Below are 14,496 nucleotides of genomic sequence, written 5' to 3'. Positions count from 1 at the left end.
GCTTGCTCCACGACTAATCATAATTTTATAACCTCTCCCTGGTAATCTCTTACGCAACTTAAAAATGCCCCAAATGCTGCTAGCCCCTCCAGATCCAACTCACCCCCCCCCCCCGAACCATACACTGACATTAAAACACAGCATTTAAGAATCCTCTTTTTTTTTAGTACGTGACAAAAAAATAGAATTACTCCAAAATTTCTACATGATTTCACAGGCAGTAAACATAACAAGTGGAAGAGAAAAGAAATTTAAAAAAGTTTTTCTTTAAAAACTAGCTTTATAAATGCAGTATATATTGCATGAGGAACTGCTGGCATTTCATTTTATTTTCTTAAGAAAATAGATTGTGCGATTGTGGCTACAAATGCACCGCTGCAAAGCAATGTTTCTCTTCTTTAAAAAAGTAAAGTAAAAATTTATCTGAACATCAGAGCACACAATGCCTTCAATTCACGCTGAGAGAAGGCTTAGACAGTTTCACCGCGGTGGTGATTCGCTTGATAAGAAATATTTTCAGTGACAAAAACGCTTGATCCAAAATAAAAATAAATACTTTTTTAAAAGGTGCCTACTCCAAAGCTGCCATTGCAAGTGTGTTCTAAACATACTGGACTTTTGATTGTTTATGTACCAAAAAATGCACCATTAGCAAAGTTTTTACTACTGTTGTTACATAAAGAACATTGTTGTTTTAAAAGGACTGTCCAAAGTAGAAAGGGGATCAGAACCAAACTAACTGAATTAGTGGCAGTATTTGTAGCCAGGCTTCTAAATCAGATATGAAAAATATAAATAGACTGCTTTAGGTGGTGGGTCACCAGTGTCCAAGGAAACAGAACAGTTGTGTGTGTGGAAAGCTCAGTTGACTTGATCCAGGGCTTGAGCAAGTCTTCACCCTGTAGCAAGTTGCGGGTTTGCCTTGTATGGGTGCGTTTACTTCACAGTCATAGCTGGTAAGTTGCGGAGTCCCTTCTCGTCAATGGACTTGCCCTAGAAGTTTACTTGCTATATCTGCCAAGGGAAAAGGAAGCATGTGTTAACCTGGACAAAAACACATACAGTACATTATTCAGGGTTAACATTGGCTTTGGCAAATCCGAAAGAATACAAGTTGCGCGAGGTCGGCTAGACTGCCCTGTGTGCATGCTGCAGTTTTCTGAGGAAGGCTGGGGAGAGGGGCCCGGGAAGCACTGATGTGGGACCTGGGCTCCGTTTCCTATTACAACACACACAAAAAAAAACAATTTTCTAGCTATTATGGCTATGAAAATATATCCCAGAAAAAGGGTGTGGGCAACGCCTCCTGAAATTGCAAGCCAGAGGAAAGACTGAGTAAGGACCTCAAGTAGTCAGGGTCATGGGGTCTGCCCCATCCTAAAAAGAGGCACATTTTACAAAGGTTGCAGAACCCAGCTATTCTAGGCCCAGAATCTGGCTGCAAGACTAATTATTTTTAGGCAAAACACACCAGTAGGGAGTGGCTGCTTAGTCCTCCTCTCTCCTCCACAATCTATTTCTTCCATCCGACTCCAAATACCCATATTCAGCCCATCCTCCCTTTCCTCACCGCCCTCCGTCTCCAGGTAGACACAGAACTAAGGCCCTCATGTAACCGTTATACCAATAGGGCTTGTTCTCTCACCCTGCTCCTTTTATGTTAGGAACACAGGAAGCTGTATGTACGGAGTCAGGCCAATGGTCCATTGCTCAGGATTGTCTACACAGCCCGGCAGAGGTCTCTCCCAGCCCTACCTGGAGATGCCAGGGATTGAACCTGAAACCTTTTGCATGCAATGGAGATGGTTTGCCACTGACACAAGTTCTTTCTGTTGCTTCAGGTTTTGTCCAAATGTGTAGGGGGAATACAGAAGCCACGGTTCTTTCCTTCAAGGAGCAGATAAATTCCTGTCCCAACCCAGACAAGGCTCTGGATCCTTAGGTTAATGGAAACTCTTTTGCTGGCTTCCCCATTCATTTCAGTATTATTATTATTATTATTATTATTAGGGGGTGTCACACATCTCCAGGTTAACAATGACAGAGGAAAAAAGAGAGCACCTGACTTGGTCTTGCTCCATGAACAGCCACTGACCTGATGGTAATAAAATGACCGTCTTCTCCGACACCTCATTCTGCCCATTAGATTTACACCCTTTTATGCGTTTCCAAGCCAGGGACACATTTCCCCCAGGACTACTTGACTGCGTCAGTAATGTGCCCTTAAAAAAAACACACACACACAAACACAGAGACAGAGACAGAGAGAGAGAGAAGTCCAATTAATATAAGTACAGAGATCCCATACAGGCATACTACTGAGTTAACCAGCTGCTGTGCAAAAATGGTCCTTTTTTAAAAAACAGTATTTTGCAGGAAAAAAATCTGAATATAAAAGTTTAGGAACAATAAACTGTGTAAAGGGACCGTTTATTTTTATGAGGCTTCGGCTGGGGGCAGGTGAAGGCCGCCACACACATACTGTACACAACCTCGGAATAGTCGCTGCCAGATACACCACCTATAAAATTTCAGCCTGGTCTTTGACTGTGTTTTATCTCTGAGGTTCATGGCTACAATCCCATGCACATTGATTTAGGACTCTGTCCCATGTGAAATGCACAGGATCAGGCAGGCAGTGCACCCCAACTGTTCAAACAAGACTTTTGGCTAATGGTGTGAACAAAAAGTGCAAAAATGAGAATTCTCTGCCGTGTTGTAAAATGTTTGCATTCAGCTATTCACTCGCACCCGCCCGTATTCCTCATTTTAAAAATTGGATTAACTGGGACTCCTTAGGCCGTAAGGGTTTGATGCTAGAATTTCTGAACTGTAGTTAACTAAGATGTGGGTTTGTCTTTCTAAATTCTGGCCACCCAAGTGGTCTTGAGGCAAGATAACTCAAGTTAAAAGGTATGCCTATGGTTCAGGTGGTGTTGAATAAGATTATTTTTAACGTTCAAACAACCGTACCATCACCCTGATATGAAGGACAGAAGTATGACCACATGGCTACAACTTGATTTAAGTTACCACCCCAGAAAATTTTTAAAAGCAACAACCTTGTATTTTTTTTAAAAGGGAGGGACTGCATATTTAAAACTTACAAGCCCCACTGCTTGGAAAAGCAAGCCATCCTGTTCCATTTTCCGTTTCCTCTGAATATTATGCAGAGCTATTAACTTTGGATTAATTTCTTCATTTGCTGCAGCAGTTGATCTACTGAAAATAACAAGTTCAGAAGGTTAATTCCCATTCCCCTTCAGACAATGTCCTATGTTAAAACCAACTGCATGTGTGTCATGCTTTAAAAGAAAAGAAAAAAGTAAGTTCCACGATGCTCTATTGCTTGTAAAAATGTGAGTTCTAAGGGGGTTGGGTTCACAGAACACTGATGTGTGTGGTACAACACAAAGAAGAGTATTGAATAGCTACATACAGCTGGAATCACAGGGAGAGAAAATACAGTGTTCAGAGAGACCTGAAGACCATTATTGAGAGAGTAAGAACCAGTGGCGTAGGAAGGGGGGCGAAGGGGGCGGTGCACCCGCGGATACACCCTGGAGGGGGTGACACTCTGGGCACACACACCCCAGCGCGACACCCAAGCCAGCCCCGCAGACGCCCGGTATAAAAGCCACGCTCGGCGGCAGGGCTCGGAAACCTGCTCAGCGCCGCTTTGCTATTCTGGCTCGGGCGGAGGGTGAGGGCGGATCCTCGCCAGAAATAGCAAAGCGCGCACCAAGCAGGTTAGCCGTCGGTGCAAGCTTTGCTGCTTGGGGTGCAGGCTGAGGCGAGCTACGGGCCAAGCCCCGCCCCCTCCCCTCCACCCGCAGCCCGAGCGGGAAGGAACGAAGCACAAGTGCTGTTCTTTGCTTCGTTCTCTTCTGCTCAGGCTGTGGGGAGGGGCGGGCTTCTCTTGGGCCGCTGACGCCCCTCCCTGGCTCGCCTCCGTCCGTAGCACACATGCGTGTTGCTACGCATGCGTCAAACATAATGATATATGCATCGTACGTAGCAACATTGCGCATTGCGCGCTACAGAGTGACTCCGCCCCGGGGTTTGCCGCCCCGAGTGGCGAAACGGCTTTCCTCCGCCCCTGGTAAGAACAGACTTTAGGATATGTTCAAAGGTTTCTGAGGCAGGTATGTTTTGCATGACCAGCAGTGGTCAGCCAACAACAGGATGGGGTACGAGGTCACTGCACCTCAGCAACACTGAAGCAACCACCGAGACGGACTGGTGCCAAGAAAGTGGTGCAATCAAAGCTTTGCACGCTCCCAATGCATATGAAACAAGCAGCACATTGGGGGTGGAGGGGGAAAATAGTCTAGCAATGAAGACATCATACAAAGTTCCTGCTTTTCTGTTTTGGCTCTAACTTGCAACCAGTATCAGGGTTCCTGTGTAAAAGTTTGGCACCTATGGAAGAGTCATTGAAACTCTGTCCAAGGCAGCATTACCAGCAGCCATAAGTGCTGCAGGAAGATAGCGCACAGTTTTTTCAAGCAAACCATACAAGCTCAAGTTTTAGTCACGATCAAAACTATCCAGAGAGAGACTTGAGAACCTGACCCCTAAACCTGGATTGTGTTATAGGACAGTATTAGCTGAAGCCTAGCGATATCTTCTTGGTAAAAGAATCAATAGGTATCAAGTCAACTGTGATAAAAGTACACAACCCGCTGCAGCAATACAGGAATCTTTTTTGCCCAATGTGGGACGCCAACCCACGACCCTTGAGATTAAGAGTGTCCTGCTCTACCGACTGAGCTATGTGACTGGTTTTAGATCAAGTGGGCAACATATTAGATATACTGGTATATATTTTTAAAAACTACCTTTTACCCAGCGTGACTGTTAACAAGTTTGGCACTCCTGGGCTCGGCGTCTCTTTCTGCTCTGTCGTGCCTTTTCCTTCTCTAACTGGAGACGTCGTTCGACTGAGATTCTCAGCATGGGGTGATGCTGAGGCACTGTTAGCTTCTATGACGATGTGAACAGGAGCAATCAGTGTCGTCGATCCATCCTCGTGTTTGATGGTCGCAGGTAGTATCTTGTCTGCGGCAGGCTGAATCCCGTGACTGTGCCCACATTGGAAGGCGGGCTTGCCGAATGTTCTCCAGCGGAGAGAGCTGGTCAAAGGAGCGCAGCTGGAAGTCATCGTCCATGGTATGTAGGGCGCCAACATTTCCAGGTCTAAATCAGTTTCCTGAAATGTCAGCACAAGAAAGTGCAATTGAATCTTTTGACAGAGAAATCGAGACTGCAGCGATGGTCGAACCAGCTTTAGGGCTCCCATCTACCAAAAATTGCTGGCTTTCCAAACCTCCTGCCATTTCCAAACGTCGGAGCCCCATTTAAATGAACGGACACAGTGAGCAACACGGCTATGTACACAATTCTTGTGTTTTATCCCTCATCCCAGGTTGAATTGAGCATTCCAGCTTCCAGGTCACACAAGTTCTATCAAAAACACTGCCGGTTAACACTGCACATTATTAGTAAATGTTTAAAAAACTGAATGCGGCCACAGCAAAGGCCTAAAAAGCGAGTGTTTCCTCCAACGTGCTCACCTGCGTTAGAATATGGGTTTTTGGACTCCGGGTCTATTGCAAATAGCTTTTCCACCAGCTCCAACTTGAACTCGCTGTCAATCTCGCTGTCCACATTGAAGCAATAGTCATTAGGAGGACTACTGGGCTGTAAAGACAATCCACACCTCTATTCAACAAACTGTGCATTTCCCTCACCCAATTTTAAAAGTGGTCTATGTTCAAAGATTTCCCATTAGAGCTTCTGTGATCAGGATGCTACAAGATTCCAGGACCATGCAGCCTGTGGCTATTGCAGCTCACACATATTTAATGTCATAAATATATCCCCAAATTCAAGGGACACCCCCCTCGCCCTCATAAAAACCACCTTTCTAAAATATTCTCCTCTATCTAGTAATCCTTTCCTTTGCTCATCAGTAAAGAAGGGTTGCAAGTTGTCAGAATTCTGTATAGCTCAAAATGCCTGGCTTAAGCCGCCATCTGTTATGAGTCAAATGAAGCAAGAGGAGCTGTTCTGCAAGTTCGATCCTCAGCATTTCAAGGCAAGGCTGAGTAAGAACCCAGTCTGAAATCCTGGGAATGCAGCTACCAATCAAGAGTAGACAATACTGAGCTAGATGACCAACATAAATCCGCTTCCTATGATCCTAAAGGAGCTTGATTATCTAGCTCTCCTCTTGCATTATTTGGTGTTGGATCACGTTGTGCTGACCGGGTTGTTCTAAGCTGATAGTGAAATGTATGCTGCCCCCAAGCTTCTCGGAAGAAGGGCGGGATACAAAGCTGACAAATTTGAAATTGAAAATAGATATTTTATTTACAGGTCGGGCAACAGAGATTCAGTTAAAATTACAGATCTGCAGCAGATTATCAGATGACTAACCTCAGGTGGGCTTTGGCTGGGGCTTCCATCAGAAGGAGTATCTGGTTTTTCTTGCATCCGACGGAGGGAGAAAGCAAGATCCAAGGGCTCTGTGCTGGGCTCCAGCTTGGACACCACCTCTCTATTGAGTGCTGGGTCCGCATTGCTACGGAGTGGCTTTGTAGCTTCGGAAGCAGGCAGAGGGGAAATGGCCAAATTTATACTCTGCAATTTCTTACTGGATGAGGGGAGCATTACATCGTTATATAAGGGAGCGTCATCAAACTGCTGCTCATCAGACTCTACAAAAATTAAAGAGAAGTCATCACCCTAAGCGTTGTGTCGCACCTTAAAGGGCCTCATTAAAAACCCAGCACATATTACACTTGCGACACCCTGAGGGCATCCGGCAAAACATGCCACTCGCTTTTAATGTACTTCATAGGCAACTCTGCCCGTCAGAAGGCTGCCTGAATTAAACACCCACCCACCATCATTGCCGAAATCCAACGCTATTATGGTGTCTCCAGCTGCCGGAGCAAGGTATGTTAATGCATCTGGCTCCTTCTTAAGCTTCTCATAGAGGCTGTTGCTGTCTTCCAGTTCAGTCTTGTCCAGTATTTTGATCATCCCCATCTCAGGGGAATCCACTGGTTTCAACATGCACTCGGTTTGCTGGAGTGAAAAAATCAAATCGCCCTGAACAATGCCACTGCAGAAGAGAAGAGGAGGAATGTTAGAGAGCACCTTGCAGCATTTGATTCCCTAGTTTATTACATTAGTGGCTTCCAACACTTTCTATCTCTTTCCTGTCGAGGAATGCCTGAGCGTCTGTCGCAGGACCCTTGCTTGTTGCAGAGAATTTTACGGTGTTAACTCAGTCCATATGGTGAACTGACCACACCTACCTATAGAACACATCCAACACTTCCCCCTATGGCTTCACATTGCAGGTAAAGATTGCTAGTAGCAGGCAAGCTGCTTTTTCAGGAAACTGATCTTCTGCTACTCGTCTTCTCATTGAGGAACCCAGAACAATACTCTAAAACCACTGCAACACTTACTTGGGAATTAGCCTGAACTCAGTGGTTAGCAAACTCGTAAGACTGGGTTGGACATGTTCATTAGTAGCCTGGCAAGAGGCTTTCCGGATTAGTGCAATATGAGAACAAATCTGAAGGATGCAGACAAAATAGAGATTAGTATGCAAAGCGTAACATCTCAGGCCACATTAATTTACCAATATATGTTCTCTTGAAGTAATCTACACACTTGATAAGCTGTTTCTCCATGTATATTTTGTTTTATATATTTCAAGCATTTTAAGATAGGAAGATTTGTAGTCTGCAACCTTTAAGGTATAGAACATAGAGTCCTATAGAACCCTTTTTAAAAAAACAAAAACAAAACAACTTTCTACTTGTTTGGAAAAGCCCTAACGAAGAGGCAAATATGGTGCGACAGATATCTGGTTCTGTTAATGAATATAGATGTTTAATTGCATCCTTCTACAGATTGTTCTTTTAGTGCACTATATACTAGGAGCACACACTATGAGGTCTCACCACAGGCGCAGTGGCTGTTCACAGAACATTGCCCTCCATGGCTCAATTGAGCCTCATTTACCCTTCCCCCCCCCAACAAATGCACGCAATATATATGCACATGTGTGTTAACATACACAATGGTGTAAGGCAATAGAAGGTACTGGTGGGTCCATTCAGCGTTCCATCTCTGAATGCTGTACGCTACTTGTGTTCCAGAGCATGATTAAATTGTAAGGCAGATAGATCGTGCAGGTGGCATGTGCACACATTTAACCACCAGGGCATGTTCCCTGCAATGGCAGTTCTGCTATCTGTATTAACGGGGTTAATATGCCCTGTGGCATATTATGCCCTGCATGATGGGCTGAACCACACACACACAAGCAGACTAGAATGCATTTAGATAAAGGTGTCTAATGGTGTTTTTCATTTTTAATATATATGCAGCACAATTCAGGCACAATCCAAGCTACAAAATGTATGTTCATTGGGTGAATATTACGTGTGTGCGTGTGTTGTGTTTTTCAAAAACTTTGCCCCCCAATACAGAACGATGGCAATCCATAGGAAAAAGGAGCTATGGTACGACTCAGATGTTACCATTTCTAGTTGGTCTTGTTAGCAATTTCCTTGGGCATCTCTGACAGCGTAATATGAAAATGGGCAAACACACATACACACTGGGTTATATGAATTACGCATTCACACGGCGGGTTTTCATAGGAGATACATTTTGCTAGCAAAGGCAACAGTATTGCATATGAAGAAAGAGAGAATACCATGAACTACATAGACGACAGACAGATAGCTAGATAGCCAGGCTGTTTAGGCATACTGGTGTCACTAGACTGATCTTTGGCATCGGAAAAACCCCACCCCTACATACCCACAGGTAACACAGAAAGCTCACCTCAAGACATAATTCACACACACTATACACTGTGGCTGAGAATTCTTATTGTTGTATATGACTGTTGCTTGAGTCTCGACCCAAACATAGCCCCCATGTTTGGCAAGCATTCTGTACTGCCCGGTGGTCACTTGTCCTTTAGCAAACACTGGAAGCAGAAAGAGACACACATTATTTACATTGTTAGGCAGTGTCTGAAATGGTTAACAGCGAAACAAACCATAGCCTTTAGAATGTTGGGCACTGTGACGTATGATAGCTAGAAGTAAGCAACAGAGAGTGAACTTCAGGCTGCAACTATCTCATTTCTAAAGCCACACCTCCCTCACTTACTGTCATGGTGTGTTTTGGTCAGATGATCAGAGTCCAGCATGATAATATTCATATATGGAGCGACCCAGGAGCTCATCGGGGTTGTATCCCATCAGTTCCGTAATCCTTGAAACAGAAGGGGAAAAGGATGTTAATTCAGTAATATTTCTACATTGCAGTCAGATAAAACTTTGTTTAAGAGCAGGTATTTTGTTTTTTAATAAGGGCAGGTGACTTCCAAGGAAAACCACAGCCAGTCCACAAGCCACTGAAACAAACACAAACCACTTGATTAGCTACATAGCAAATAAGTGGCTTGTGGGCTTTTTGGAACAGCCATGTGAATTAATGTCACTTCCCATATTAAATGAGGACCCAGCTAGACTGGTAAAGAAAAAGTGATTTATATGTGTTGTATGTGCGATATAACATTGTGCCACCAGATGGTGATGTGGAGTCCTGTTTTTCCTCTTTAAATTTACAATGCTTTAAACCAGGGGTAGGCAACCTAAGGCCTGGGGGCCGGATGTGGTCCAATTGCCTTCTAAATCTGGCCTGTGGATGGAATCAGTGTTTTTTACATGAGTAGAATGTGTGCTTTTATTTAAAATGCATCTCTGGGTTATTTGTGGGGCATAGGAATTCGTTCATCCTCCTCCCCCCCCCAAATATAGTCTGGCCCACCACATGAGGGACAGTGGACCGTCTCACGGCTGGAAAAGGTTGCTGACCCCTGCTTTAAACTGAAATGCTTCTTTGATGTGTCTAGATCCAGCCTATGTGTTCCTCATTTTTTCAAAAAATGGGGAGGTTGCTTCCCTAATCTAATCAAGACACTGAAATATGCTGGGGGGGGGGTTGTCCCTTCAACCTTCCAGAGCAAATTTTGGGGCAGGTGACACATGGAGAAGGGAGGTTCCACTGAAGTCATTGCGCGCAATGACACAGCAATACATAGGCATCTCCCTCCTACATTTTGCTTTTTATCATAGCAGTTATATCTCCGTATCACAACTAGCAGTAATTTAACACAGAAGACAGCTGTTTCAGGTCTGTGAATTCTAAGTCCAATTCATGCCACCAATTTCAGCTTGCCACCAGTTCCAATAATAACCACCATTGCCATGCATCATATTCAGTGTGGTGTAGTGGTTAAGAGAGGTAGACTCGTAATCTGGGGAACCGGGCTCATGTCTCCGCTCCTCCACATGCAGCTGCTGGGTGACCTTGGGCTAGTCACACTTCTCTGAAGTCTCTCAGCCCCACTCACCTCACAGAGTGTTTGTTGTGGAGGAGGAAGGGAAAGGAGAATGTTAACCGCTTTGAGACTCCTAGGGTAGTGATAAAGCGGGATATCAAATCCAAACTCTTCCAAACTCTTAGTGAGGGTTTTGTTTCTTTGAATTTTAGGTAAGATGCATCTAGGGCATAAAATCATGGGATGAAAATGTTTTACATAAAGGTGTAACAGAAACTACATAAAATGCCCTTAGTGTTCATGGTGAGAATCTGTTCTGTTCCAAGTTGAATGTTTAGAAGTGCCATGTTTTAGTTACTGGCTAGCATAAAGTATTTAATTCTTTTGGCCACTGGGTGGCAGTGTAGTGCGTTCTTGCCTCAATAAGTTAAAAAAAAACACACCTCAATTTTGGTTACAAGCTTATGAAACGGGAAAGCATAACTTAAAATGGAACGTACATCACGTAATTTATCTGGAAAGCATTTTGCACCATCAGTTTTCAGATTCTGGAGTTGCAAAACTTAAGGGTGGACCCAAGGACCTACCTACCTGTTTTAACTCTTGCCAAAAAAGTGTCAAGGAAACATACGGGGCTAGTAACGACACGCAGGTCCACCTACCACCATTCACAGGAAAAGCCAGGCACCACTTACTTTCACTCAGAGCTTTTACCTTTCATCACAGTATGAAAATTTCATGTCAAGGCAGTGGCGGCTGAGGAACGTCTTGCTGTCCAAGGGGACTTCAATATTTGATGGGGGGGATGGGTTCACAGATTAACACCAAACACGTCATGGGGGGCTTTTTATATCCACACACTGTCTGGTTGTTGCAATTGTCATAGACGCGAATGTGGCCCGTGCAATGAAGTACCTGGGTGTTGGGGATGAAAAGGGGAGCTTGGTTACTGCTTGAGGCAGAAAGGAATACCGTATAGGACAAAGTAACGGAGGGAATCAAACAACACAAGTTGAAAGGGGTATTAGTGTATGGCAAGGAGCCTCATCATTCGGCAATTGAACTTTAGCTACCGACTCTAATCACCCGAGGAGCATCAAAAGGCAGCATGCTTTTGTCTCTCATTTGCAGCAAAAGCCATTGCTAATTCGAGCATTACTTTGATGCTGCTCAAAGGCTCACCGACTGCAAAAAAAAACAAAAACACTGGGTCCAATGGCTGGTGGGACTGCTAAAGCCTCCCCCCCCCCCGATGCCTTCCTCCACTAATTTTTTTTTTAAAAATTTGCCAAGTGCGTACAGCTAAACTTGTACACACATGTGTGTAAGCTGCGGGTCTACTATAAATCTTGACACCAGCTATTCTAACTTCAAAGTCTGTTGCTCTGAGAGCACATGTATGATTACCTTCCATGTGGCAGACTTTATATTGACAGTTCTTCCTCGGCTGGTCAATGTACACTTCATTCTGAGGAAAAAGCTGCGCTCCGTGTTATGTTCCTTCCCCTTTTTCACAGGACCTAATGCAAAAGTGTTGAAGAAGGCAACAACTGAAATACAGTTAACGCAGCAAAAGTACTTTTACGGTTTCTTTTCCAGCAGAGTTTAAAGCATTTCAAAGGGTGTCTAGTGCTGTAGAAACTGCTGGAGTCGAGAACATGGCAGGGAAAGGAGAGCCTCAGCACCACTGTATCCTATTCAGCAGCCCAAACATCCAGCTGTGGCCACTGTCATAATGGATGCAAACAGCCCAACCAGTGCGGCTGTTACAATGCTGGTTATTACTATGTCAGTTTCAGGAAATGCGGCAATTAATGTAGAAGTAATCAATATCGTGGGAGATGGGTGTTCAGTGTAGATGAAAATTTAAAAGGCCTAGAGGACAACAACTCAGAAGTGGGTGGATTAACAGAATAGTATCATGGCTGTGTTTTAGAATGCCTCTCCCCTCTTTTAATTAAAGACAAACAAACAAATCCCGAGGCAGGTCAAACCAGATTTAGTTTATCTTCAAGAGGTACTTAAATGTACTTCTCAAGCACATGCAGAAAACAGATCCTATCATAAGATAGATTAACTGTTTTGCAGATGAGAAAACAGTACAGGGTACTCATATTTGCTCAGAGCTTCCCATGGCATGAAGCGACAGATGAGTACACTTGCGATGAGGCACAAAATTAGTTTGTGCAAGTAACTGCAGCAACAATATCCTGTGTGAGGCAAATGCAGCACACTGATCCTGCTTAAGTTGTAATCCCACTGTTCCAAGTAAAACTTCCCTGTAAGGGTGGAGTCACAGCAGAGTATGCTATGGCGCTTTATGTCAAAGGCACAATTTATCCCTCGTTGCACTGACGTAACCATGGTTGCTCCATATCTGAAACTTTTCACTTTATGAAACGGTGGCACTCGAGGGTCAAAAGACCAAGTATTGCTAAGAATTTTACATCCTCAGGACTGGTTCAAATTCTCTCCTGCCTAACGATCATACATGTGTGGGGCCACAGGCACATAGATTTGATTCATATAAACTCCTCAATCCATCAGTGGCATGGGAAGGGTTTAGTCTATGAGTGTATAGCACTACTCATTTTACAAGTGGCTGGCTCCCCAGGCCCTCAAAAGGGAGGATTTTCACAAGTACAGCCCAGACATGTCTGGATCTATGTGAGGGTTGTCAAGTCACATATTGCCATATGTGCAAAGGAGGCAGGGGCTCTGGACCCACAAAGAGGATCCTTGGCTGGGTAAATGCATTTACTGAATCAATTTCTAATCGATATATTAAAATCTGTATTTTATTTGTGTAATCCCCACCTTTTAGGGTTCAAACCCTTGCAAGGAAGCTTACAGCGTCAGGAAAGCAAAACATAACAAACTATGCAATGCATAACTTTTCGAAAAGCAGCCTTGGGTGTTTCAGACTTAATTTAGGTATCCTGGGTTAGGCTGTTCCTTAAACCAATCAAGCATAATTAGTAGCGAGCAATCAGATGAGGCATGTGACTGTCGTCTCTGTTTTACCATTCCGGTGGGTGAGCATTTCTCTCAACTCTTCCTGGTCACACGGATGAGTGAAATCAAACACACTGTGTCCGGTCAACTCGAACTGCAAAAGAAAAAGTTCAATCTAGTAGCGTGTTTTCCATAGACAAAACACTGGACACAACCCAGGTTCAGTATTTTAAGTTAATGGGATTGTGGCTGTATTGTAGGAAAGTATTTTATTTTAGCTAAAGCGATGGGAGGAGATGCTGGTTTCCTACCTGTGTGAGCCCCATGCACTTGTTCACATTTTCAGACATGTAGATCATGTCTCCATCCTCTGAGAGAACCATGACAAATCCATCAAGAGCTTTTAAGTAAAAGCAATTCAGCTGAGTCTCCATTTCAGCTTCTGCTTCCAGGTCACCTAGACATTAAGACATCTACACATTAGCTTTCAGGCAGCTAGGCATTAGACAAATTTGGTCGGTCACCAATGTTCATATTTCCTGTTTGATTCCACCAGCACTCATTCATATCATGCTAAAACACCAGTCATAATAACACTTTCAAGGTGGAAAGTTGGTGCTAATCAAAGATGAAAGTTGAAGACATAAAAGCTCAAGATTTTCTTTATGAAGGCTTCTTGTAGCCTGAAGGCTCATAAGGGACATTATACATTATAAAGTAAAATTTTAGATTTGGGGGCCACTAAAACCTTGACTGGCTTTGAACATACATGTGACTGCAAGAGTACACTATCAACTAATTAAATTTGATATGGGAAATCTACAGGGTCTAAAGGAATGTTGGGAGAACGATACTGGTTACCAATCTGAGGGTAATGCATGGTCAAAGATTTGGAGACAAAGCCAGTGCATTCAATTTTCAGATCCCTAGATTTGAATCTCTTGCTCTGATTGTTGTTTAACTGATTTAACTTTTTGCTGTTTTAAATAGCTTGTTCATTGTGTATTTAATTATGGGTGCTTTAATTTACTTGTTTTACTATGTATTTTAATTACAGGTAGCTTTTTTGTAATTGGTTTGTTTAATTATTATTATTTTGCTTCTTGGCTTTTATACCTGAGACGGGTAGGGTATAAATAACAAATTTGTTTGTT

At 43.6% G+C, this 14,496-nt stretch overlaps 1 protein-coding gene across 1 annotated transcript in view; it reads right to left on the bottom strand.

The window, feature by feature from the left end:
- Positions 1-243: 243 nt before the first annotated feature.
- Positions 244-14,496, bottom strand: part of HIF1A (hypoxia inducible factor 1 subunit alpha) — a 39,901-nt gene continuing 25,648 nt past the window's right edge. The window contains 20 exon segments of the mRNA XM_033174104.1: positions 244-881; positions 884-917; positions 920-1,014; positions 2,096-2,222; positions 3,108-3,222; positions 4,842-5,073; positions 5,076-5,117; positions 5,120-5,170; positions 5,173-5,217; positions 5,583-5,703; positions 6,442-6,722; positions 6,912-7,132; positions 8,878-9,025; positions 9,211-9,248; positions 9,250-9,315; positions 11,102-11,188; positions 11,190-11,302; positions 11,795-11,907; positions 13,412-13,496; positions 13,654-13,799. Coding sequence (XP_033029995.1) covers positions 862-881; positions 884-917; positions 920-1,014; positions 2,096-2,222; positions 3,108-3,222; positions 4,842-5,073; positions 5,076-5,117; positions 5,120-5,170; positions 5,173-5,217; positions 5,583-5,703; positions 6,442-6,722; positions 6,912-7,132; positions 8,878-9,025; positions 9,211-9,248; positions 9,250-9,315; positions 11,102-11,188; positions 11,190-11,302; positions 11,795-11,907; positions 13,412-13,496; positions 13,654-13,799 — 2,180 coding nt within the window. The 3' untranslated portion in view covers positions 244-861.

This window comes from Lacerta agilis, chromosome 1 (assembly GCF_009819535.1).
Source record: "Lacerta agilis isolate rLacAgi1 chromosome 1, rLacAgi1.pri, whole genome shotgun sequence".
In the NCBI taxonomy this organism is placed as follows: Eukaryota; Metazoa; Chordata; class Lepidosauria; order Squamata; family Lacertidae; genus Lacerta; species Lacerta agilis.
The sequence above is the reverse complement of the archived record's forward strand: the minus strand, read 5'-3'. Positions and strand labels throughout refer to the sequence as shown.